Below are 24,596 nucleotides of genomic sequence, written 5' to 3'. Positions count from 1 at the left end.
GAAGACAAAATTATTACTATGAATGTATCAATGGATGTTGACGTGGCAATAGACGAAATTATAATCGTCATCATTTGTGGTAATGAGAACAATAAGGATTCTCAAAATAATCTTTCACTCTGTGAAAATATTTGTCATCGATTTGACATGAGATTTTATAAAGCACATATAGATAATTATGGTCAATTCATGATGTGAATGTGGCAACATCTAATTTAAGAATACATATTCATTTTTCAAAGAATATGAACGTGCTAGTGGTAGTGAATATACCGCACTCACCTCTAAAAGGAGGTTTGAGATGATATAAGAAAATAATGTCATTATTATGGCATGAATGGTCATTGGTCACGTACCTATTGTACGCCAAAATATTTTGGCATTGTGATTATTAAAAGACAACGATAATGCAAGAAACAGAACTTGCATATAATTTTGACCATAACCATAATGGTATAACTTTCTCTTTAAAAGAGATATTCACCATATTGATGTTGATGAATAAGTGGTAGTACCAAATTAATTGAGAGCTCTGGAAGAGCCAATTATTACTGTTTTGGAGAAATAAAATTGTCGTAGTAAGTCTCAAAGAAACTTATTTAGTTTCTAAAGTATACGCGAAAGCGGCTGATTATATTGAGACTATAAATAAAGGAAAGATTTAATATCTTCTATTACTATAACTTGTAGCGGGGTAATATGTATGTGAAAAGCTACCCGCTTTATTCTCCAGTTTGTACTACACAAACAAAAGAATGCCACAATAAAGAGAAGTTTATTGATATAAAAACCCATATCATAATAAACTTGGAGTTTATTGATAATTGCACACGTCATGGTATAAATCTGAAGTTTATCAATATTGATAATTTATTCAGTTGGCATAATTGGTTTATCCATATCAATTTAAGTATGATGTGCAAAAATAAATGAGAATTCACATGGGTAAATGTTAAAGAACTAGAAAGTTCTTTACGAATTCTCTTATGTTGCTTGTTCTCATTAACTAATATACCAATTAAAATTGGGATTGAATCCCATGAATGCTGGAAATATTAAAGGTGAATATGGGTCCATTCACCTGCCATGTATACCACATAAGATGCATCTATGAGATGGTTACATGTGCGATTATTATTAACCCGCAACATGGTGTTTGCGAGGTAACTTGCTCAATAATTTGATTTAGAGCATAATTTTCAGATTATTTATTCAAGATAGTTTGTCTTGATAAGTTGGTTTACATCACAGCTGGTTTAGCAAAATAATTTATTGAGTGCCTCCACTTAATAGCTAAACTATTGGTTATGAGAACAAAATTTTGTATATCAGTTTGATATACGTTATATACAAAAGTATATTATATTCTCCCCTCACAAGTGGTTCATGGTCAGGAACCAAATAATTCCATCTTATTATTATTGATGTGCTGTGTATATTTTGATTAACACCATAACGCACAAAGATGGGTTCTCAAAGTTGAGGAAACAAGTTAGTTTTTCTAACATGAGGGGGAGACAAGATACAACAGTTGAGAGAAAGTTACATGGAATGAATTATCATTTATACATTTAGATCCTCGAATAAAATAATATGAACTTGAAGTTCATAAAAGGATAATTCATTTGCAATATATTGCAAAGCATGCCAGACGCATTTGCTGACCCAAAGAAAGTAACTATATTCTCATTGCAAATGCTCATATTAAGTCCTAGAAGGACAAAGTCTATGGTACGCTTAAAGTATACAGACAAATCGGTTTCAAATAAACTTCTTGATAAAGAAGATGAGCAAATGATTTAAATGATCATCATAAGGAGGCAAGTGATCTAGAAGATCACATGGCATAACACTTCATAAAATCTCATGAGAGATTCAGGTACCTGAATATATGAATGAATCTATGTTATGTCTTTATTAAAAATGTTGAAACCAATATAAAATGTTCGTCGACGACATCTATGATACTGCTAAATATATATGAGGATCTTAAGTCTGGAGAAACAATTCAAATAGAATTGGTTTCATATGAAAGACATGTAGTTTTGGACTTGCAGTTCAAACACTTGAAAGTACAAAGTCAATGGTATGTGCAATCAGTTTTGGATATCTTATATGTCTAGCATGACATGAAAACTTGATATGCATCTAAAGTCTGTTATATGGCTAATATGACTTAACAATCCTTGAAGGATTTAAATTACTTAAAGCATATAGAATTCATGGTCATGAAGTACTACATCCTCAATGCAATTTGTGCACAAATGTATCTTGCTATAACTATAGGCATGGAGTTTTCACCTCTATGTGAAGATATTGAACTGACGGTTACAACAAGATCATATGAAGATAATCCATCTCTATCAAGAATGATGATTTCAAGGTGCAATATATTCATTCAAGTTAATATGGCTGATTTGTTTATCAAATATCTACCAAAGATCTTTTGAAGATGGTGCACAAGATTGGAATGCAAATGCTTAAGGATGTGAAAGTGATGCTCTCGTGAGGGGGAGTTAATACGCGTTGTACTCTTTTTCCCTTACAAGGTTTTGTCCCACTGGGTTTTCCTTGCAAGGTTTTTAACGAGGCAACCAAAAGGCGTATTGTTAGATATGTGTACTCTTTTTCCTTCTCTAGAATTTTTTTTCTCATTGGGTTTTATTTTAGTTAAGTTTTTTTAACGAGGCACATTATCTGTTGAATAGACATTCAAGGGGGAGTGTTATAAATAGAATTTTATTTATGGTGAATGTCTATATTTAGAGAGATTCTAGGGTTTAAGGGTCCTATTCCATTGTAAATCATCCAATATCAATAAGAATCCCCCTCTCTCTGCAATATTGTTCTTGTTCTTTTATTGTTTTATAACAATAAAACTATTATTACTCTAAATTACACCACATTCTTGTAAAGTTTCAATTTGACCAAACCTTATTATCTTAACTCTTCAACATTGTGGGGAAAAAAGGAAAAATTAATAGAATAAAGATTGCATAAACATGCAGAGGCGATAGATTCAACCAAGCTCTATTAAATTGGGACTGTCTCTCGTACATGTGAATCTCTAATTGAAATCGCTAATTATATTCTGTAATGCTGATCATTCTGATCTTGAATATTTGCCGCAATTCCTATTGACAGCATCGTCATGAGCACCGGCGGTTCGATGATTCCGAGCAATGTAGGGAAGACGATCCATGATATAAAGGAGATCGCTGGTGGCAAGCACAGCGACGATGACATTTACGCCATGCTCAAAGAATGCAACATGGATCCCAATGACACCGCTCAGAAGCTTTTGTATCTCGGTTCGTATATATATCTGCACTTCATTGTTTTTTCTTAATCAGCTTTATGCATTTATATGATGAATGGTGCAATAAATTAAAAAGCCTTTGGATGATCATGAATCTCAACTAGTTTGATATTACGGTGTAGTTTGATTGATGTACCATTTTATGTTAATCTTATGACGTGGGGTTTCTCAGGTGTTTACAATCTCCAATAACAACAACATACCCACGATAGTTCCACAAGTCTCGGGAAGGTAGTGTGTACGCATACCTTACCCCTACCTTGAGAAGGTAGAGAGACTATTTCCAAGAGACCCTCGGCGCATAATCACAACAGATAGGATAAGGAAATACGACAAAGGAAAATCTATGTAAAGAGAAACAATAGTCACAGTTAGAAAAAAAGATAACCGAAGCAAAAGAAACAACAAGTAGTATTAGACATCTAAGAAATGAAAGTACAAGAATACATTAGTACTACACGTATAGAAACGCAATACATGTACCAAAAGGAATTACGCTTGACGACTATCTAACCTACTACCCTAATCTTCGATCTCCACACCCTCGTATCAAGGGTCATGTCCTCGGCAAGTTGAAGATGTGTCATGTCTTGCGTAGTCACCTCTCCCCAATACTTCTTTGGCCTACCTCTACATCTTGTTGGCCTCACCATAACCAACCTCTCACACCTCCTCGCGAGGCATCTGTGCATCTCCTCCTCACATGCCCGAACTATCTTACCCACGCTTCCCCATCTTGTCCACTATGGAGGTCACTCTCATGTTATCCCGAATATCTTCATTCTTAATCATATCTCTCCTAGTATGCCCACACATCCATCTTAGCATCCTCATTTCCGCTACTTTCATCTTTTGAACATGAGAGGTCTTAACTGGTCAACGCTCCGCCCCATACAACATAGTCGGTCTAATAAACACTCTGTAGAACTTACCTTTAAGTCTCAGTAGCACTTTCTTATCACACAAGATGTCATACGCAAGCATCAACTTCATCCGCCCCGCTCGAACACGATGAGAGATATCAGCGCCCGCCAATCTCCCTTTACCTTGGAGGCTTGGATCATAGACCCAAGATACTTGAAACTTCCTCTCTTAGGTATGAATTGTGTATCTAGCCTCACTTTCATGTTAGCCTTCTAAGTCACGTTATTGAACTTACACTCCAAGTATTTTGTCTTAGTCCTGCTAAACCTGAAACCTTTAGACTCTAGGGTCTGCCTCCAAGCCTCCAGCCTAGTATTAATATCGCCTCTGCGTCTCGTCAATAAGAACTATATCATCTACAAATAACATGCACCAAGGTACCTCTCCTTGAATATGTCGCAGCAACTCATCTTTCACCAGGGCAAATAAGAACCGGCTGAGAGCTGATACCTAGTGCAACCCCGAAAAGTGGACCGGGGTCTCTTCCCACTGTCCGCACACGGGTTTGGCTCCATCGTACATGTCGATGTCCTTAATCCAAGTGTTTATTTTTTCCCTTAGCTGAAATTATTAGGCTGGTTTTTGGTGAGACAAAAATAGGATTTTTGTTTTGTGTTTCAGTTTTTTGATAGGCTCAGATGTGTCTACTTGCCACGGGAACGTAAAGAACTTGATATACGCATAATTGATTGATATTTTGTACTTAATACCTGCTTCTCAGTTTATTTGTCATAAGCAGCTGCCTATAGATTCTTTAATTAAGCTTTGAGCGTCCTTTGTGGAGTTAAGTATCACACAATTCTCAATCTCTTTGTGGTACATTTTGATCAATGTATTATTACGTTTTGTCCAAAATAGCAGCCCCTCGCCCTTTTCTATTCCAACCAGAGGGGGGGGGGGNNGGGGGGGGGGGGGGGGGAGATAAATGAGCATCGGTAATATCCTGTTTTCTGCATGCAAGAATGTTCCATTTCTATGTTCTAAAGTGTACTGTGCTTTAGGTAGAGTTACCATGCTAATCAAGTAGGAAATTCTGAAACCTATATCTCTTTCTTTAGAATTATTGTTCGTATTCAATTTTTACTTCCAACTCAATATAAACAACCGCAGTTGTTTATTTATTGATATAATTTTTCGAATATCTGCATTCATGTGGAGTAATTTTTTAGCCTATTACATTATTGTTTTTCTTTTAGCTCAAGCAAAAACTACCTAATTCTGCAGATACTTTCCATGAGGTCAAAAGGAAACGAGACAGAAAGAAAGCAGTAAGCATTTCCATCAACTTAGATTATAAAATTTTCACTTAGCTTGATAGTTCATAGTTTCACCATCTCTTCATCACAGAAAGCCAGCAACCAAACTTCTGAGGGTTACAGGTGGATGTCAGGCATGCAGCGGAGAGGGGCCAGGAATGGTCGTGAGAGAATTTCTGCAAATTACATCACTGATGGTATATAGGAGTTACTTTAATGTGGTCATGATCTTGATGGATTAACTTTCCTGCTTTTCTTGAGCATCCAGGATGCTTTGTGTTGAATTATGTTTTCAGCCTTTCAACATACAATTCAAGAATGATTGAAAACTTTCATGAGCAAAAAAAAAAGATCAGTTGTCCTCTCCTCTTTAAAACTCGTCTGCTGGCTGTTCAAGTATTCTGCCTTTTTTAAACAGTCATAGCTGGGGTCTGCACTTTTACTTATCATTTGAAGAACTGGTGTCAAGTATATTGAAAAGATAAAAGTTAAAATTTCTCATATTCTTCACTGTCACAAGGTTAAGACACAAGTAAATGAAGGTGTTTGCCTTAAGGATGATTGATCGTGGATATACATTTGGCTTACAATTATTATTATATGTTTGTAAATTGAGAAGAACTAGAACTTTTTTCACGGTTCAAAATTGCATCTGTAGTTCTTATATCCTGCTTGATAGGTTGATAGAGCATGTTCCTTTTCTTTTCCTATTGTAGTGGTAGTCCTGCCTTCATGTGCAATATTTTGATATATGCACGTTCTCTTATCACTTATATAGCTTGGAATCTGTTGGAATTCGAAAGAGTGTTTCTTATTGATAGAGGGAGATGTATTTTCTCTATTTATGGCTAGCTTACCCCCTTTCCTTTATTGTCATCAGATGCCAGTGGCAGACGACACATTAAGAAAGAAAATGGAGTCAATAGTTTGAAGGATAGAAGTTCTACGACCTCCATGCCGGTTGCACATAAAACTAATCCACATCCTAGCAAGGTATCTGCCATTGAGGTATCTGCAGATGATCCTAGTTACAGTAGAGTTGCTTCATTTGTTAATGTAAACAAGTTGGCAATTTCAACTCTACCTCCTAATTTAATAAACCATCATCCAAACTTGGATCCTGGCCCCACTCCTGCCCCCACCCCCACCTTTGCACCTGGAACCAGATTTCAAAGTAAAACTGTCATATCAAGACCTAATGAGCTTGTGACGAGCACAACTTTAGCATTGGTATCTGGTGTCTACTCCTCTGCCTCAGATCCTGTCCTAGTTCCAGCCTTGAATACCCGAAACTCAGGAATAGGCACAATAAAACGTGAGATAGGCAGCGAGCACACTGCTACCGAGTCCACTGTGTCTCCTGTAAATGAAGGAAGATTAGATGCTTGTCAAAGTCCTCCCCGGAATACTCATTCAGTCATTGGAACTGTCAACTGCATAAACACAGCAGCACCTTCTATAGAACCAGTTGTTGCAACTAACCGTGAAAGTCAGCACTCCAATCGAGTTAAAGGTCATTCAGAAGGTACCACTTCAATTTATATTGACTCTCCTTCAATTCATTTTTTCTTTTTTGATAGTTTGAATTTAAGGGGGAACCTCCTTCAGTTAAGTAATAGGATGGAGCTCTTGTATTTATGTAAGTTGCTTAATGGCAAAGGTCTAAGTATTATATTATTAATGTAGTTTTTGAGATATACATGAGAGAAATAGCTGGCTATCTTACAAATCCATTTCACTGCCATCAATTCAAGATGTTGATAACTGCTACCTGGCCTTATCATTTGTTGAACCATTGAACTTGGTTGGCTTTCAAGACGCTAATAACTGCTACCTAGCTAATATCGTCCGACTTGGACCATGGAATTTGGTCGTCTTTCAAGCAAAATCAGATAATAATTATAACATAAACTTCATGAGTTTACCCATGTGTTGCTTTTGTGGAGGAGGAAGAAGACTCTTGTGATTCAGACTTCCTTTTTTCTTTCCTTTCTTGGTAATCTCACTTTATCATAATTTTATGCAGTATTGCCATCTCAGGCTGCAGCTGTTGCAAAGGGAGCCCATTTACCTTCACTTTCTAAACTAAATTCTGCCATGGAAAAAGCAGTTCCACAGCTTGACATGAAACTGGAGAAGTTAAATATCTCTTCCCGTTGTCAGCCTGTTATTTTTCCGAATCATCTCCAAGTACCTGAATCTTTTAGGAGTGGATTGACTTTCGGTAGTTTGGATCCACACTTTGATCCAAGCATAAGCTGCGGCAAAGACTCGATGCCTGTGGAGACTGTTCCAGCTAATGATAGAACTTCCATGGAAACCGGGAGGTCGGTAACGGAGTGACATGTCATGCTTTTGTATTCATTTGTGATTTTATATATCTAATGTGTCTCTACTGAAGCATTTTTACTGATTTGTTGTAGTCTGAGGGCATGCCAATATTCTTTTGCAATCATGTATAACATTTTGATGAAGGTTCCATGACAAAATTGCCTCTGGACTGTCAAAATTTTTTCTAGTGTAGCTTATAGTCACACAAGGATGACCATGTCATTATGCTTATCCTGGGCTAGTCTGTAGGACAGTAACTGTACACTGAGTACTCTTTTCTCTATATCTTATACTTGACCTCTCATCACCATACAGAACTAATTGCAGCTACCAGGATGCATCTTCAGCAGCTCAGGGAGGTGATTATCCTGATAATCCGCTTTCACACCAGCATGGATCTGAAAATATACCACCTTTTGAGGTATCTGGTGCCTCTCCTGTGTATGATCAGTCAAAGCCGGAGGTATATGCAGGCTCACAATTGCCACTGCAGACACCTCTTGATTATAGCTTGGGTTTTGTACCACCCGCGCTAGGGCCCCAACTTGTACGTATTGAGGGACCAGAACAGCAGGTATGTCATGATGGCCCTAATACATCTCTACTCTCCATTTTTCATTCTAAAGTATTCTTTTGCCCTTGCTTCTGTCTGTGCTGTCAAATTGAATACTTAGTCAAATGCCTGTTATATAAGACAATGCTAACTCTATAAATAATTTGAATGAGTAGATCTTGCTGTGTGGGCAATTGAAGGATTACTTTAAGATAGAACAAATTTGGCATAACTTCTCGCTTCACTTGCACATTAGTTGTTTATGTAGTTTTTCATTCTACAAGATCTGATCTGGACCATGACTAGTCAGAGTAGACATCATCTCTTGAGTGGTGGTGCTTCATTTGTGTTGGACAACAATTGACTTAAAACAATTATACTTGTGTATGTCCAGGGTAAGACACTTAATATGCAGCTGATGCTTTCTTTTCTACCAACAGAGATGGATATGAACGAAAAATTCTTAAATACATTTAAGGCGTGTTTGGTTTGAAGCAAATGTTTTCCGCGGAAAATGATTTTCCTGGAAAACATTTTCTTGAAAATAAGTGGTTTTCTTACTTATTTTCTGGTGTTTGGTTAGCTAGCAGAAAATAATTTTTGAAAAATATATAATCTAGGCAAACATTATGGGAGACGATGGGTCAATGTGGGGTCAGGGGGTTGGGGTAGGGGTCGTGCTCAGACCCGACCCTAGTAAGGTGAGGTTGGGGGTCTAGGGGTGGGGGTGGTGCGGGTGTAGATTTGGGGGTGAGGGTGGGGTTGGGGAAGGTTGAAAGAAAGTTTTGGAAAATGTTTTCCTTACTTTTGCTAGGGAAGTTATTTCGCCGGAGATGCTTGTGATACTTGTAGAAGAATGTTTGTCTCTGCTTGATAATAAAGCTATTTGACATAACTTATGCGTCTATTTGGTGCCTGTTGGCGCTTGTCAACTGTTCATTCCACAGTTCTTTTGGAGTTTGGAATGTTCAATAAGTAGTGAAATCCTTATCTTCCTTCCCTCCGCACACCACCCACTCTATCTCTTCTCTTTTTGTGTCTGCTATTTTTGGTCTGACTAAGTTTTTATATATCCATTGGCTGCTGCAGGGTGGGAATTCTCAAGCTCCTTCAATGTCGTGCTCTAATTCATCTTTGGCTCAACCCGTAGGCCTTGGGCAGAGTTCTGTCACCGTGCCTCCGCACTTGTTTCCATTAGTCCGGCAACCATTTCCTCCTAATTATATTCCGTATAACCCTTACATTCCCCATCTTTATATGCCACAGGGTGCTCACCAGTTTTTGGGCCCGAGTGGCTTCCCTCAGCAACCTTCTGCTGCCAACTTTTATATGTCACCATCAGTTACTGCTGCTGGTGTCAAACTACCTCTTCCGTCTCTGTACAAACCAGCAGCTATTGCTGGAAACTTGAACCACTTCGGCGTTCCTACTGGATACAGCTCATATGGGTCCTCAACTGTCTCATACACTGCAACTCCAGCTCCGGTTTGTTCAGCTAGTAATGAAGATCTCACTGCAACTGAGCTGAAAGAAAAGAATGTCTACTCCATGCAAAAGCAGGTTTGTGTTTCTTTTTTCCTTTTCTAACTAATTTTAGTATGCAACGGCGCCATCTCCTTTCTATTCCTTCCTACTTAAGTAGCAAACTCTTCATGATTCTTGTACTTTTACCCTCATGCTTATTTGTTATTTTACAAGCTCATATCCTTGTTTGATTTAAATGTGGCATATTATGATACGGAGATATCACCTGTTCTTTTGTGCATGCAGAATGAAGATTCCCATTTCAGAACCTCGGCACCTGGACGTGATCTATCAATGCTGCAGGCTAATTACTTTTACAACTTCCCTCAGGACCAGCAAGTTGGTTTTGCACCAGCACATTCTGCTAATAGTTCTTTTCCTGGAATTAATCCATCTCAGACAATAGCTGTACCATCAAATGTTCAGCCCCTGGTCCAACAACCTCAAACTGTTACCGGATCAGTTGAATCTGACCTTCCTACATCTGGTGCTTGTCAACAACCTCAAGCAAATATTCATTGGAACAACAAATTGTTGAACAGAGAAAACATCTAAGAATAAAGACCATTATTATGCTTGCTGTTTGCATCACTCAAGTATGCAATATAAACTAAACATCACTGATAGATCAAAGCCGTCCTCTTCCAAGTGTATATATGATGTGGCTAGAAACTAGGCACTCTCGGTGAGATCACATTGGAATGTAGAATTTTCAACCTTTGGATCTAAAATAGGGTTTCTTGCTTTTGATAGTTGACAGTTAGCTTTCCTCAATTCCCTAATTTTCTTGAGACTGGAGGAGGTTTTTTGAAGTATGAGTGGAGCAGGTGAAATATCTCAATTGTTTCCATTGCCCTTCTAGCTTGTATATCAAATTTTTTTGACTAGACTGAATAGTAATGTGTGTTTAATGAATAAGATCCTTTTATACAATTAACAAAGACAAAGTTAGCTGCCGATATGTTACAACATCTTACATCCAGAAATTGATTCTTTTGCTTCTTTCAGGTTAAGGTATAGTTGAATTGTCAACGCGTGAGATCACAGCTTGCATGGAATAATATTTACAGCAATTCATGATAAAATCACTAATAGCTGCAATGGCAACCACAGTAACATTGTGGTTTCCCAACCAAAGGCCATACCACAAAATGAAGAACCACTTTTATTTTGCCATCCAAGCGAATAAAAATTTAGAAATATAATCTAATTAAATTATACAAGCTTTTGGATGGGAGGTGATCATTGTTATGCGGAAACTAATAAATATTCTATTTGAGTTGAAAAATATACTATGTTAAACCTCTTTTGATATAATTGTCTTAATCTAAAAAAAATTACTTTATTAATCGAGTAATTTTTTCCCGCAATAGCCAAACATGCCTTTTTTAAATATTATTAATGTTATGTTTATTATGGAAGCTAGTAATACGCTACGTTAACCCTTCTCGCCTCCATTTCCATCCCAGCAAGAAACCAAACTGTATGTATTTACAGTGACCCTTTTCACTATTTCTAACGTTTCTTTCTTCCCTTTTCTAATTCCCATTTTTTTAAATTTTTTTTTTTTTGTTCTTTCTTTCTTCAGCTTTGTAAAATTTGACCAATTTGATTAAGTATGTCGGATGACAAGAGAGAAGAGAAGGAATTGGATCTGACAAGTCCAAAAGTTGTTACCAAGTATAAAAGTGCTGCTGAAATCCTCAACAGTTAATATTCTTGTTTATCTTATTCTTTTTTTTGTTATTTAATTTCTTCTTTATGTTGTGTTAAAAATAGAATTTTTACATGCTTTCTGTATACGCCTTTTGATTATTGGATTGAAAATGTCCTCCCTGAAAATGGGGTTTCTCTATTTGCGTTATATGATAACTGAAAATGACTGCTAATGTTACAAAATTTTGTACTAAAAAATAATCAAACTATGTAAAATGCCTAGTAAAAGAATAGTTTGATTCCATAGTTAATATTCTTCAACCCCTTTTGTTCTTTTATCTCTTTCTTTTTGGTCATTTTTGATTTATTTAGTGGTAAAAATAGGATATTTACATGTATCCTGTATACCTCCTTTGATTTTTGGATTGAAAATTCTTCCTCGAAAATGGGGTTTGGGAAAATTACGTTATAGGTCTACTAGGAAAGAATATTTAACCGGTTTAGCCATTGTGTTTCCTTAATTACCTGGTTTAGCCTAAATTTTCCTTTTAACACCTCTTATGCACTATTATACACTTTTATAAAAGGTGGACATATTGTTAACCATAAGTGTATAATGTTTGTATAATGTCGTATAATGATGTATACCGTGTGTATATGTTGCAAAGAAGTATAAGGGTGCTGCTGAAATCGTCAACCATTAATATTCTTTATCCCATTCGTTTGTGTCATTTTCTGCTTTTTGTATGTTAAAGATAGAATATTTTACATGTTTTTGTATACCCTTTTTGATTCTTGGATTGAAAATTGTTCCCCTAAAAATGGGGTTTCTCTATTTGGGTTATCTGATAGCTGAAAAACACTGCTAATGTTACTAAGTGTAAGGGTGCTGCTGAAATCATCAACAGTTAATCTTCTTCTTTAACTCATTCTTTTTTGTCTTTTTTTTTTTTTTTTTGCCTTTTTTTGTGTTAAAGATAGAATATTTACATGTTTTTTATGTACCCCATTTGATTCTTGGATTGGAAATTTTCACCCTGAAAATGGGGTTTCTCTATTTGGGCTATCTGATTACTGAAAATCACTGCTAATGTTGCCAACTTTTGTACTAAAAAGTAATCAAATTATGTAAAAGATGTTAAATAATTAATAAAGAACAATTAATATTCTCTATCTCATTATTTTTTGTTAATTTCCGCCTTTTTGTGTTAAAGATAGAATATTACATGTTTGGCGGACACCCCCTTTGATTCTTGGATTGAAAATTGTCCCCCTTTAATGGTGTTTCTCTATTGGGGTTATCTGATAACTGAAAAATCACTGCTAAAAGGGATAATTGCACTTTTGATCCCTTGATTATTGATGATTTTGATTATGTCCGTGTAATATTTGGTTAAGAATATTTAACCTTTTTGCAAGTATAAGAGTGCTGCCGAAATTGTCAACAGTTAATATTCTTTATCTCATCCTTTTTTATCATTTTCTTGCCAAGATAGAATATTTATATGTTTTTTGTATACTATTTTGGTTTTTGGATTGAGAATTGTCCCCTCGAAAATTGGTTTTCTCTATTTGAGTAATCTGATAGCTAGAAATGACTGTTAATGTAGCCAACTTTTGTACTAAAAATATTCAAATTATGTAAAAGATGGTAGTAAATGACGGGTTTCATTTTCTACTTTGTTGTGTGCCAAAATGAGGGGAGCCTTGGCGTAGCCGGTAAAGTTGCTGTCATGTGACCACGAGGTCACGGGTTCGAGCCGTGGGAATAACCTCTTGCATAAATGCAGGGTAAGGCGGCTGCGTACGATAGACCTTGTGGTCCGGCCCCTTCGGAACCTGCGTATAACAGGAGCTTGGTACACCAGGCTGCCCATTTTTTGTGTGTCAAAAAATAAGATATTTTCATGTTTTCTCTGTACACCTTTTGATTTTTGAATTGAACATTGTTCCCTGCAAATGGGGTTTCTATTTTTGGACTATCTGATAACTGAAAATCATTGCTAATTTACAAACTTTTGTACTAAAAAATATTCAACTATGTAAAAGATGGTAGTAAAAGAATAGGTTGGTTCCACAAATGGTATTTTATCAAAAGAGGAAGAAGAAAATAAACAGTTTGACACCCAATTAGTAAAGATAAACTAAAACAAAGTTGGTATTAAATTTGGACAAGTTGCACATTTGGACGGTCGGTCAAAAATAGTTACATTTGCTAGCCGAATATACAAAAAAAATACACTATTTTGTATACAAATGTATATATGCTATGTATAATACTATAATATACACAAATTATTACAAGCTATTATTTTGGTGGGTGACTATTTATGTCAATTTATCATTAAATTTTTCTGATATTTTGCTATTGATTTATACAGTTACCAGTTTCAAAAAATATATTTTGCTATTGATTCTGCAGAGGCTTTGCTGTTGGTGGTGTCTGAATGCAAGCCAAAAGCTAAGATAGTTGATCTTTGTGAAAAAGGAGATGCCTTTATCAAAGAGTATGAGCATTTTCTCTTTTTATATCTTCTCAGTCAGATTTTTATTTTAGAGTTTCTGCTTAAGAGTGAATCCTGGTACAGGCAAACAGGGAATATTTACAAGAAGATGAAGAAGAAAATCGAGAGGGGCGTGGCTTTCCCAACATGCATTTCAGTTAACAATGTCGTCTGCCATTTTTCTCCACTCTCTAGTGATGAGACAGTATTGGAAGAAGGTGATATGGTGAAAATGTAAGTAATAGTTTAGAGCATTTTGAGGTTTTTTAATTTCTTTCCATGATTGTGCATGGTAGGAAAGAGAAGTGTAGTTTGTGAGTGAAATTTGGCCCTGAATTCAAAATAGAAGAACTGTTTATCATGTAGTTAATTTATTTTTTTCCAAATCCAGTTCTAACTCAGCGGGGGTCGTTTGGTTACTGGTTAGAGTTATGCATGGTTTAGTTATTCATGTATTTTATTTCATGTGTTACTTATTCCATCTTTCTACCCTTCATAAATAATACATAGATTCTCTCATAACTTATACATGTACTCCCTCCGTTCCAATTTATATGACACCATTTGACTAGGCACAAAGTTTAAGAAAGAAAGGAAGACTTTTGAAATTTATGGTCTAAAACAAACCTTAGACTGTTAGACATTTGTGTTGCTATAAATCCTATAAGTAAGGGTAAAAGGGAAATTTTAAAGTTAAGTTGGTTCTAGTTTATAGAAAGGTGTCATTCTTTTGGATGCAAACTAAAAGGGAAAGTGTGTCATATAAATTGGGACGGAGGGTGTATTAGTTATGCGGGGTCATAAACTAGTAACCAAAGACCATACTTGATGTGCTGAATTTATATATAGCAACTAAATACTACCAAACATGAAATTAGTTAAGCTGGTTTTAGTACACTAATAACTCACTTCTTAACCAGCGACCTAACGGCCCCTTAAGGTTTAATTGTTTAATGCGGACCATGAAGCTGCTTTTGATAACTTGACTGTCTTTTATATTGTGGAATCAGATAAGCTGTTTGCAAGAGTAAGACATGGTTACTTTTTTTTTTTTTTTTTTTTTTTTTTGCAGTGATATGGGGTGTCATATAGATGGCTTTATTGCTGTAGTTGCTCATACGCATGTGCTCCAGGGAGGACCTGTTACTGGTAGAGCTGCTGATGTAGTTGCGGCTGCTAATACAGCGGCTGAAGTTGCTGTGAGGCTTGTGAAACCAGGAAGGAAGGTAATGTGTAATCTAAATCGGGAAACGTTATCTTGCGCAAGTCGAGCTTTTCAAACTTTAGTTACCACCACTTATATGTATAGGACGGTTCACAGTAACAATTATCATTCCCTTATGGAGACTGCATGAGTATCAATGCGGGTCAAGTGCCAGTTGCTAAAGATTAGTTGTGTGTTTTACACTTAGCTTTTACCTCAAAATATTGTTATCTATCTTATCAAAATGTCGACGGGTGCGTATCGGATTCTTCAAAAGTACTGCATTTTTGGAGAGTCCGAGCAACATAGGTTTTAGCCTTTAGGTGGGCTTGATTAGATAGAAGGAATGTGATGAATATATGGGTAAGTCTGTTAAGTGCTGCTTGGAGGATGTTTATTGCCATCTGCCCAGCCTGATTGTGCTGGGAAAGTGGATTTGAAGTTCAAACTTGATCATCAAAGTGAAATTTGAAAATCAAGATTTGTTTGGCTTGAATCTTGATCCTAGCTCTAGAAGCAAGACCTTTACTGTCTCAAGTCTTGGAAAAAAGATCATTTAGTTGGAAGTGCCTAATGCGCGAGTAGTCATTAAGCGGTGGTTACTTATGGTTATATGATCATGTTTTAAAAGTGTGAACTTGTTTCTTAAAATAAGAGTGTATTTCGCTAAAGACAAGATACAAAGATTCATATAGGTGATAGCACTAGTTAAGGATAGGTTTTAGACTTGTTAGAAATCTTCTAATATTATTATTTAGTGATTTGTTTTAATTATTTTTATATGTATTTAACTTATTTGCTTTTAGTTTATTTACTATTATGATGATAAGAAATGAGTTCAAATGAAGTGGGGATTCATATAGCCAACCCCAACTTGTTTGAGACTGCTATCGTCCCCTCCTAGTTGCCTCAATATGCTGTGTGAGTTAATTATTTATGCCTTGGTCTTGTTTGAGTGTTTTGAAAATACTACATAGGTGGATTTATGTTCAAGATTAATGACAACTTGCCTTTTATCTTATGCTTGTTGTTTTTACAGTTCATCCCAGTAGTTCTTTTCTAGCTACTGTTGTTATAGCGACTAGTTTCTGTTAGATATTTGTTGCTCAGTTTCTTTGACGTTGCAGAAATCGGATGTAACAGAAGCTATTCAGAAAGTTGCTGCAGCATATGACTGCAAGATCGTTGAGGGTGTTTTGAGCCATCAAATGAAGCAGTTTGTGATTGACGGAAACAAAGTCGTCTTAAGTGTGTCCAATCCTGATACCAGAGTAGACGATGCAGAGTTTGAGGAGAATGAGGTCTATTTGGTTAACATTGTTACAAGCACCGGTGAAGGGAAGGTAAAATGTTGAAACTTTGAGGCCGGACAATTACATGGAAACCAAAACTTATCAATTGAAAATGGGCTTTTCTCGTTTTTGGCCCGTCGGCCGAAGCTATTTACGTCCGTTAGCCAAAATATACAGAACATACACACTTATTATGTATATTTGTATATTTATGTGTACTATATGTATATTTATACTTGATATACAAAACCTATACATTTGCTGGCTATTAATTTTTTGAGCGGTCCAAAAATGGAATTATCCCAGTGAAAATCTCACAAGTATTTACTTGTGCCATTCAAATTTCGTAGCCAATATTGTTGGACGAGAAACAAACAACCATCTACAAGAGAACTGTAGATAAAAGCTGCAACCTGAAGATGAAAGCATCGAGGGTTATCTTCAGAGAAATCAGTCAGAAGGTCCCTATCATGCCATTTACAGCAAGGTTGTCATGATTTTCAATTTTTTTTCTTTTTAACGAATTGTGCCGTAGTAAGTATAGTTGTTTCATGATTATCATGTTGTATCTTTGTTCTTCATAACAGGGATTGGAGGAGAAAAGAGCTCGTGTGGGACTAGTCGAATGCGTTAACCATGAACTTTTGCAGCCATATCCTGTTCTACATGAGAAATCTGGTCCGTAAAATATTTTAGCGCTTTGCATTTAAAAAAATAAAATATTTCACCTCTCTGTTGTACACCATAACTCCATGCTTAAGCTGCTGTTGTAACAATATGCAGGTGATTTGGTTGCTCACATAAAATTCACAGTGCTATTGATGCCTAATGGGCCAGATAGGATCACGTCTCATGCTATCCAGGAGCTGACACCTGCGAAGACAATAGACAATGAGCCTGAAATCAAGACCTGGCTAGCCTTGCCTGTGAAGACCAAGAAGAAAAAGAAAGGTACATTTGAAAAATAACTGAAGTAATCTAGTGTTTAGGTTGTCATAACACAAGCATCATGTTGTTGGAGATAAATGTAGTAGTAACACTAAAATACCTATGTAGATTTTATCGGATTATATACAACCTCGTGAAATTACAGCCAATCAGAGTCTTGTATACATAAAGAAGTCTCTATTTATTCTTTATTTCTGAATATTCATATAATTGACGTCCACTTGCTTATGATTAAGACTAATTTGTAATGATCAATAACTCATTGAATTCTCATGATCACTGATTCTCTATCCTTTGATTAGCAGATGAGAAAATGTTGCTGGAATATTAGTTGGTGAGTGAAATGTTACTGGATGGAATCTTAACCTATGGAAGGACAATTAATTGTTGCTGAATCTTAACAAGTTGATGGTGCTTGATTGATTCAATTCCAAGAACTATTTGGTTCTCATTGTTATTTGATCTAGGATTAATGAGGTCGTTTTGGATCTTTCGTGTGGCCTTTTTGCCATACAAGATGAGCCTGGACAGTTCTCTGTCCGGAGACTTTTGTCTTGTTAAATTATCCAGTGGGGTTTTCAATTTTCTAATGCTTTTATTGTCCAAAGCTTCAATGGGTGTGCTGTACTCTTCTCACTTTTGAAGTTGGATACGCGAGGATTGGTTCACTGTGTGGTCTAGTGGTCACGAGTTTTAAAGTTAAAACTCTAGTTGAAGCAAAAGTGACAAGATGATATTTCCTCATTTGTTACTTTAGTGGATAGACTTATCTTGCCCTTGTGTTGGTTGCTTCCGATAGAAATAATTAAGGTCCGCACAAGCTATGACATAACAAAAGAAAGAAGGATGGATATATGAGAGCTTCAACACAGTAATCCCTATTTCTTTCTGGAAAACAGTCAAGGATAATTCTAATAGTTGTAAATAACTAGAACATAATTACATTCAATGTGGGGAAAAAAATCTCATAATATAATCAATCGAAAAGAGATAAAAGGAAGAAGACGAAAAAGAAAGAAAGAATAGGGGGACAAAAGATGATAAGGGGAAAAAGATAACTACAGTTACAACAGCAACATGTAAAAGATAAAATAGCATCAAATAGTAATAAATTGGAAAATACGATACACAGAGCAAACAATAAGCAAACACTGGGGGTCAAAGAATACGAAAAAAAACAAGGGAGCTACTAATACTACTAAAAAAGAACGGAGAACTCTCGACTACTACTAGTCAACTACCTTAATCTTAGACCTCCACACCCTTCTATCCCGGGTCATGTCTCAGTGAGTTAAAGTAGCGCCATATCCTGCTTAATCACCTTCCCCAATACTTCTTCAGCCTTTCTCTACCCCTTTTCAGCGCTGTCATGGCCAGCCTCTCACACCTCCTAATAGGAGCATCCGTATTCCTCCTTTGCACGTGCCCGAACCATCTCAGACTCAACTCCCGCATCTTGTTTTCCACGGGGGCCACTCCCACTTTGTCCCGAATAAATTCGTTCCTAATCTTATAAAGGCTTCAAATAAAATTCAATAAAAATATATTTATGAACATTTAGTGTATTTAATAATAATGTATATACAAGGTTTGGACAAACACTACTAGAAATTCGGCAAAAATCGATCACGGTCGATCGTCAAAAAACCAGCTAAAAAACCGACTAAAGTTGGTCGGTTTTTCAAAATATTTTTTTTTTACGAAACGAACCAACTTTGATCGGTTTTCTTTGACGCAAAAATACGAGCGGAACATGAAAATGCTTAAAAGAAATAGTCCATGCATTTCAGAACGTGTCTATTTATACCAGAATGCTACTACATATTTAAGAAATATATAAATAAAAATATTGGAGAGCACTCATCTTTGGATGGACATATTTACTTCTTTTTAGTCCACACCAAAAAAAAAAAAAAGTCTGACTTAATGATTTAAATGTCACCCGACAAAAACTTACCCATTTCATGTTCTTCGAGTTATTTGATATTTGTCACGTATGTCCATTGGCATTTCATGTCAAAAAAAGTTACGTTTTACATCAAATAATAATCAGATTATATGTATAAATACTATATTTATTTTTACTTAATTATTATTAATTATTAAAATGTGCACTATAATTTATTACTTGATTATATTAAATAAGGGTGTCAATTATCCGGTTCGGCCAGTTATTTTATAAAATATGTTCAAAATACCAATCTCGGTTTCTCTTCAGTATTAATACGGTTCAATTAATTTTTGTTTTTTTTTTCTTAATTTGTCATGTAAGAGTCGCTAATAGAAGTTACAAGAATGTATATATTCATTATTCTTTTGACGGAGAAGAGAGTAATTTAATTGAACATTCGTTATGAAGTGTATCTAGGTTAAGGCCCATATTCCTCTTCCTAAACCATGTATAATAATGTTAGATTTCTTCAAAAGTGTAGTGAGTTATTAAAGTTAAATCCGTCAAGTGTAAAATCTATATCCACCTCTTCACAATAGTGCACTCATCCTCTTTCTTTTGAAATTCCGAATCCGCCTCTGATTATGATTTATACTAGTAATGAAGGTGTCAAATCTTTATAAAAATTACTATAAAAGCAGGAAGAAGTAGTTACCTACTACTAGGTGTTTTGGCAAATAAACTTTTCGGGCTATCAAAAGCAAGCCATCAACTTTAATACAGTAGAGAGTATTACTTATTGCTCTATATATACAACTCTAGAGTTCCCACTACTAAACAAATTCATCTGAAATCCACAAGAATGGCCAAAATAAGCACCACTATTACCACAACATTTCTCATCATCTCACTATTCCCCTTTTCAGCGCTATCACGGCCAGCCTCTCACACCTCCTAACAGGAACATCCGTATTCCTCCTTTGTACGTGCCCGAACCATCTCAGACTCAACTTCCGCATCTTGTTCTCCACGAGGGTCACTCCCACTTTATCCCGAATAAATTCGTTCCTAATCTTATAAAGGCTTCAAATAAAATTCAATAAAAACATATTTATGAACATTTAGTGTATTTAATAATAACGTATATACAAGGTTTGGACAAATACTACTAAAAATTCGGCAAAAATCGATCACGGTCGACCGTCAAAAACCGACCAAAGTTGGTCGATTTTTCAAAATATTTTATTGTTTAATTTTTTTTTTTACGAAACGGACCAACTTTGATCGGTTTTCTTTGGCACAAAAATGCGGGAAACTATTTTTGAGTCCCGCAAAATTTAAATTTCAATAAACCGACCAACTTTGGTCGGTTTTCAATTAAAATAAATTAAAATTAATATTTAAAAAACCGACCAAAATTGATCGGTTAATTCGGCCAGTCATCTTAAAAACCGACCAACTTTAGACGGTAACTTTCGTGCGAAAATATAATTAAAGAGTATAAATCAAATAAAAGACAGTCTTAAAACAAAATGCACCAATGGTCTAGTGGTAGAATAGTATCCTGCCACAGTACAGACCCCGGTTCGATTCCTAGATGGTCAATCTTTTGATTACATAATTAAAATACCGACCAACTTTGGTCGGTATGCCCTTCCGACCATCAAAATACCGTCCACACATAAATGGTCACGTTCTAGACGGTTATTGGCCATTACCGACCAACTTTGGTTGGTTTTTTGGGTCGATTTTTGCCGAATTTCTAGTAGTGAAAAGGACTGAATTTTTCTGAACCTGTATAATGTATTCTAGGTTCTTTCTGGAACTACAACTTAAGTAAGTTACCTAATTGTGCAAATATGTCTGTTTTGAATGTTCACAACGTAGAAAAAGAATGATGGATTACAAGTGTTGCTGCAGTTAGTTCTCCAACAACCTCAGGCTAGGCTATGGTGTGACTGAAGCCTATATCGCAAATGTGTGTGTGGGTGTATGTTATCTACTCTGATGAAATTTTAATAAGGGTCGATGGAATTTTATTAGAGCGAAAAACTGTTTGTCAACCTTAAGAGAATTTGTTGTAATTGTTTCTGAAAAGTAATCATTTTCCTCTTACATAAGTATTTTTTTTAATTCGAAATTCCCTCTTTCCAAGAGTTCCCCACCTTAACAAAACTATTAATTGGAAGTAAAGGATGTTCACCACTCGAGCAACCCACTTTGTCTTTCCTCTTACTGTTTTACACTGAAGCACTAATCCTGGAAGAGTGAATTGCTGAGAAGTGCGAATCATAATATTAGATTTCGAGCCTGCCTCAAATTCAACAATTTTTACTATTATTTTGACGCAACTAGCAACTTTCTATAATTTGTTATGGCTGAATTTCACAAATTATCATATAATTACGATTTTTTTTTCACGAAAGTCATATAACTATGTTTTCTCACATAAAATCGTAAAACTTCTACTAATTCACACAAAAATCATAATGACTAGAAAATACAACTTTTCAATAGTATTTTCTTTTTTCATTGTTTTATATTTTTTATTTCCAGTCTAATAAATAATAATTAAATTAAAATAGGAATGGTCCAACCGACTTGACCCACCCAACTCAATAACCATATATATAAATTAAAATAATACTGAAAGTGAATCCTTGAAAATGCGATTCTTCAATCTTCTATTTTTCTTTTCAAGATATTCATACTTGTTTTAAGATCTCTCTAATTATACTTTTTTTTTGTTTGTCAGAGTTGTTTCATGCATTCCAAATTAAGTTTTAGTGAGGAAAAAATTTATTTTTAGTATTATTTTAATTTATGTAAATGGGTATTGTGTCAGGTTAGGTTGGTCTATTCCTATTTTAAGAGAAAAATATAAAATTAATCGGTCAGCCGAAACTAATTGCATTCTATATTACACACACACACACATTTATTTATTTATTTATATATATATATATATATATATATATATATATATATATATATATATATATATATTTTAGAGCTGCTAAAAATATATATATTTTCTTATTTTAGTTGTGTTATTATTTATTAGACTGAAAAAAATAAAAGAACCTGGAATATAAAAATAGTACTGGGAAATTGAGTTTTTCGGTCACTATAATTTTTGTGTGAGTTAGTGAACGTTTTATGATTTTTGTGTGAGAAAACAAAGTTATATGACTTTGGTAAAAAAAAAAAGTCATAATTATATGACCATTTGTGAAATTTACCCAATTTGTTACCTTTTACCTCTCTCGAATTGTTTTGGTTTTGTGACATAATACCAACAAACTATATTGAGGTACCTTGGATGGATTATAATTTCTGTGTCATGTTTTTAAGATAGATGGTGAGAAAAGGCTCTACAAGCTACCTGTGTCAAATTGTTGAACTTCTATGGCGCACTTAGAAGTCTTTAGTGCTAAAATATGAAATTGCATAAATAGATATACTCAAATGTACAATGTTAAGCTCAGATGACTGATTATCTAAAATGCTAGAATCATTAGTGCACCCAAAGCTTAGTATTGCTTGATTGAGATTTTTGAGAATCCATGCGTCATGTTTTCTTTGTTGAGGTTGATCACGCCCAACTATGCCTTATAAAAAAGGCTAAGCGGTCGCTGCAAATATTATCCGGTTTACAAGTCCGGAGTCGAATCCCACAGAGAACTAAGGTTTAGCTACAGCTGTTCACTATCACCAAGAAGACAAGCTTGAACAATTCCTAACTTATATTAAGATTCTTGTGTTTAACTACTTAACTAACAAATTAAAATAGTAAATTAACAACTAACGATACTGAGGGTTAGAGAAAAGATTAAGGAGGTCTAGAGTTATGACTTCCCTAATTGTCGGAATCCTTCCCGCTATGTCTTCTATAATTTCGCCTAAGTATTCTCTACCGATCATGAGCACTCTTATTACCGTAAATCTCTCCCGAGTAATTACGACAATTTACTAGACGCACTCTCCCGAGCTACGCTAGCCGGCTTTTAATACAGCTCACTTCAGATCGCACCCAAGGCTTCGTTATCCCTAATCCCGCCTTTAAACCCTCGGTTATTGATCCCTCATATACTTTGGGAGTGGTGTTGTTTAACAATTACCTAAATATGCACTCTCTCCCGAGTTATGCATACTAAATAGGCACAGCTAATTGAGAGCTCTTCAACCAACCACAATATAAACGTAGTTGAACAAATAGAGAAAAGCTATGGCTCAATTATATAAAAACATAACAAGAATTTATCCTACAAAAGGTTCTATCAAAACTCTAGATAACAAATTAGCTATTCATAATAGTATGTAAAACTACAAATACTAAAAGTCATAACCAACAATGAAAAATAGGAAGAGGAAGGAAAAACTCGTAGAAGAATTCTCCGTCTTGCTCCCAATGTGTTCTTGCCTCCTTAGGTCGAATCTATGTCCAAAATATGTCCCTTTTCTTCTTCAAAATAGGTTTAGGACCACTTTTATACAAGTTGGAATAGTGTAAGGCCGAAATAAACTTGTCCTGGGCGAAATAGGACTTCTTTTTTACGCCTGGAGGGGCGCGGCCGCGGTCAAAACGCGGTAGGACCGCGGCCAGACAAGCTCTCTGATTTCTGCCGCGGTCAGTTCCGCGGTTGCGGTTTCGACCATGTTTTTCACCCTGTTCCGTTTGGAATTTGGAAAAACGTAAAACATGAAAGTTGTATCCCTTTGAATTAGCTTTCCAACCATATATTTTGGAGCCCAAATGGAGTTCTGAGCAAAAAGTTATGTTTATTTTACTAGACAGTGCGCAATATGCCTCCTCAAGTCTTCGTTCGTACTTAATTATCAAATTTGACCCCGGAACACGATCCCGGCTTAATTCCTTGAGCTTTTACTCAGACTTAAAAGCTTCAAATCACTTTAATTCATTCCATAACATCTATATAGCTCGGAATCACACCTACAAGGCATAAAACACACCGTTAGTGCAAAACACTAGCGATTAAAGCGCAAACTCAACTAAAGTGCAGTAAATTAGAGTGTAATAATTGACTAAAATACGCAATTATAGCCTATCATCAACACCCCACACTTACACCATTGCTCGTCCTCGAGCAATCAAACTACACTTTTTTATAGACACGACCTTTTTAAACAATTCTCCTAACTCATCACACCAAGAGTATTTAAAATAGACTAA

At 35.6% G+C, this 24,596-nt stretch overlaps 2 protein-coding genes across 4 annotated transcripts; both read left to right on the top strand.

Moving 5' to 3' along the window:
* LOC109227009 (GBF-interacting protein 1-like) lies at nucleotides 2,951-10,852 on the top strand. Of its 3 annotated transcripts, XM_019391993.1 has the most exons (9): nucleotides 2,951-3,059; nucleotides 3,145-3,311; nucleotides 5,468-5,511; nucleotides 5,591-5,696; nucleotides 6,380-7,024; nucleotides 7,526-7,826; nucleotides 8,146-8,404; nucleotides 9,473-9,943; nucleotides 10,154-10,852. In XM_019391993.1, the coding sequence occupies exons 2-9, from the start codon at nucleotides 3,152-3,154 to the stop codon at nucleotides 10,460-10,462; spliced, it is 2,295 nt and encodes a 764-aa protein (XP_019247538.1). In that variant the 5' UTR covers nucleotides 2,951-3,059; nucleotides 3,145-3,151; the 3' UTR covers nucleotides 10,463-10,852. The 3 variants fall into 3 exon arrangements, with proteins under 3 accessions (XP_019247538.1, XP_019247539.1, XP_019247537.1); XM_019391994.1 differs by having other exon boundaries at nucleotides 2,951-3,311; nucleotides 8,158-8,404; XM_019391992.1 differs by having other exon boundaries at nucleotides 2,951-3,311.
* On the top strand, nucleotides 11,399-18,093 carry LOC109228271 (ERBB-3 BINDING PROTEIN 1-like). Its single transcript, XM_019393425.1, has 9 exons — nucleotides 11,399-11,616; nucleotides 13,986-14,070; nucleotides 14,152-14,301; nucleotides 15,140-15,293; nucleotides 16,399-16,614; nucleotides 16,914-17,050; nucleotides 17,151-17,241; nucleotides 17,347-17,514; nucleotides 17,817-18,093. Exons 1-7 carry the CDS (start codon nucleotides 11,526-11,528, stop codon nucleotides 17,182-17,184), a joined length of 867 nt encoding a protein of 288 aa, XP_019248970.1. The 5' UTR covers nucleotides 11,399-11,525; the 3' UTR covers nucleotides 17,185-17,241; nucleotides 17,347-17,514; nucleotides 17,817-18,093.

This window comes from Nicotiana attenuata, chromosome 6 (assembly GCF_001879085.1).
Source record: "Nicotiana attenuata strain UT chromosome 6, NIATTr2, whole genome shotgun sequence".
Classification (NCBI taxonomy): domain Eukaryota; kingdom Viridiplantae; phylum Streptophyta; class Magnoliopsida; order Solanales; family Solanaceae; genus Nicotiana; species Nicotiana attenuata.
Note: the sequence above shows the minus strand (reverse complement) of the source record. Positions and strands in the feature narration are given on the sequence as shown.

What these genes read in the sequence shown, in the direction of transcription:
- LOC109227009 (XM_019391993.1), top strand. Translation starts at nt 3,152, where the DNA reads ATGAGCACCGGCGGTTCGATGATTCCGAGCAATGTAGGGAAGACGATC. An exon ending in AACGAGACAGAAAGAAAGCA is followed by an intron (nt 5,512 to 5,590) that starts GTAAGCATTTCC and finishes TCTTCATCACAG; the next exon opens with AAAGCCAGCAACCAAACTTC. An exon ending in TCTACTCCATGCAAAAGCAG is followed by an intron (nt 9,944 to 10,153) that starts GTTTGTGTTTCT and finishes TTGTGCATGCAG; the next exon opens with AATGAAGATTCCCATTTCAG.
- LOC109228271 (XM_019393425.1), top strand. Translation starts at nt 11,526, where the DNA reads ATGTCGGATGACAAGAGAGAAGAGAAGGAATTGGATCTGACAAGTCCA. An exon ending in TGCTGCTGAAATCCTCAACA is followed by an intron (nt 11,617 to 13,985) that starts GTTAATATTCTT and finishes TTGATTCTGCAG; the next exon opens with AGGCTTTGCTGTTGGTGGTG. An exon ending in GAAGGTGATATGGTGAAAAT is followed by an intron (nt 14,302 to 15,139) that starts GTAAGTAATAGT and finishes TTTTTTTTGCAG; the next exon opens with TGATATGGGGTGTCATATAG.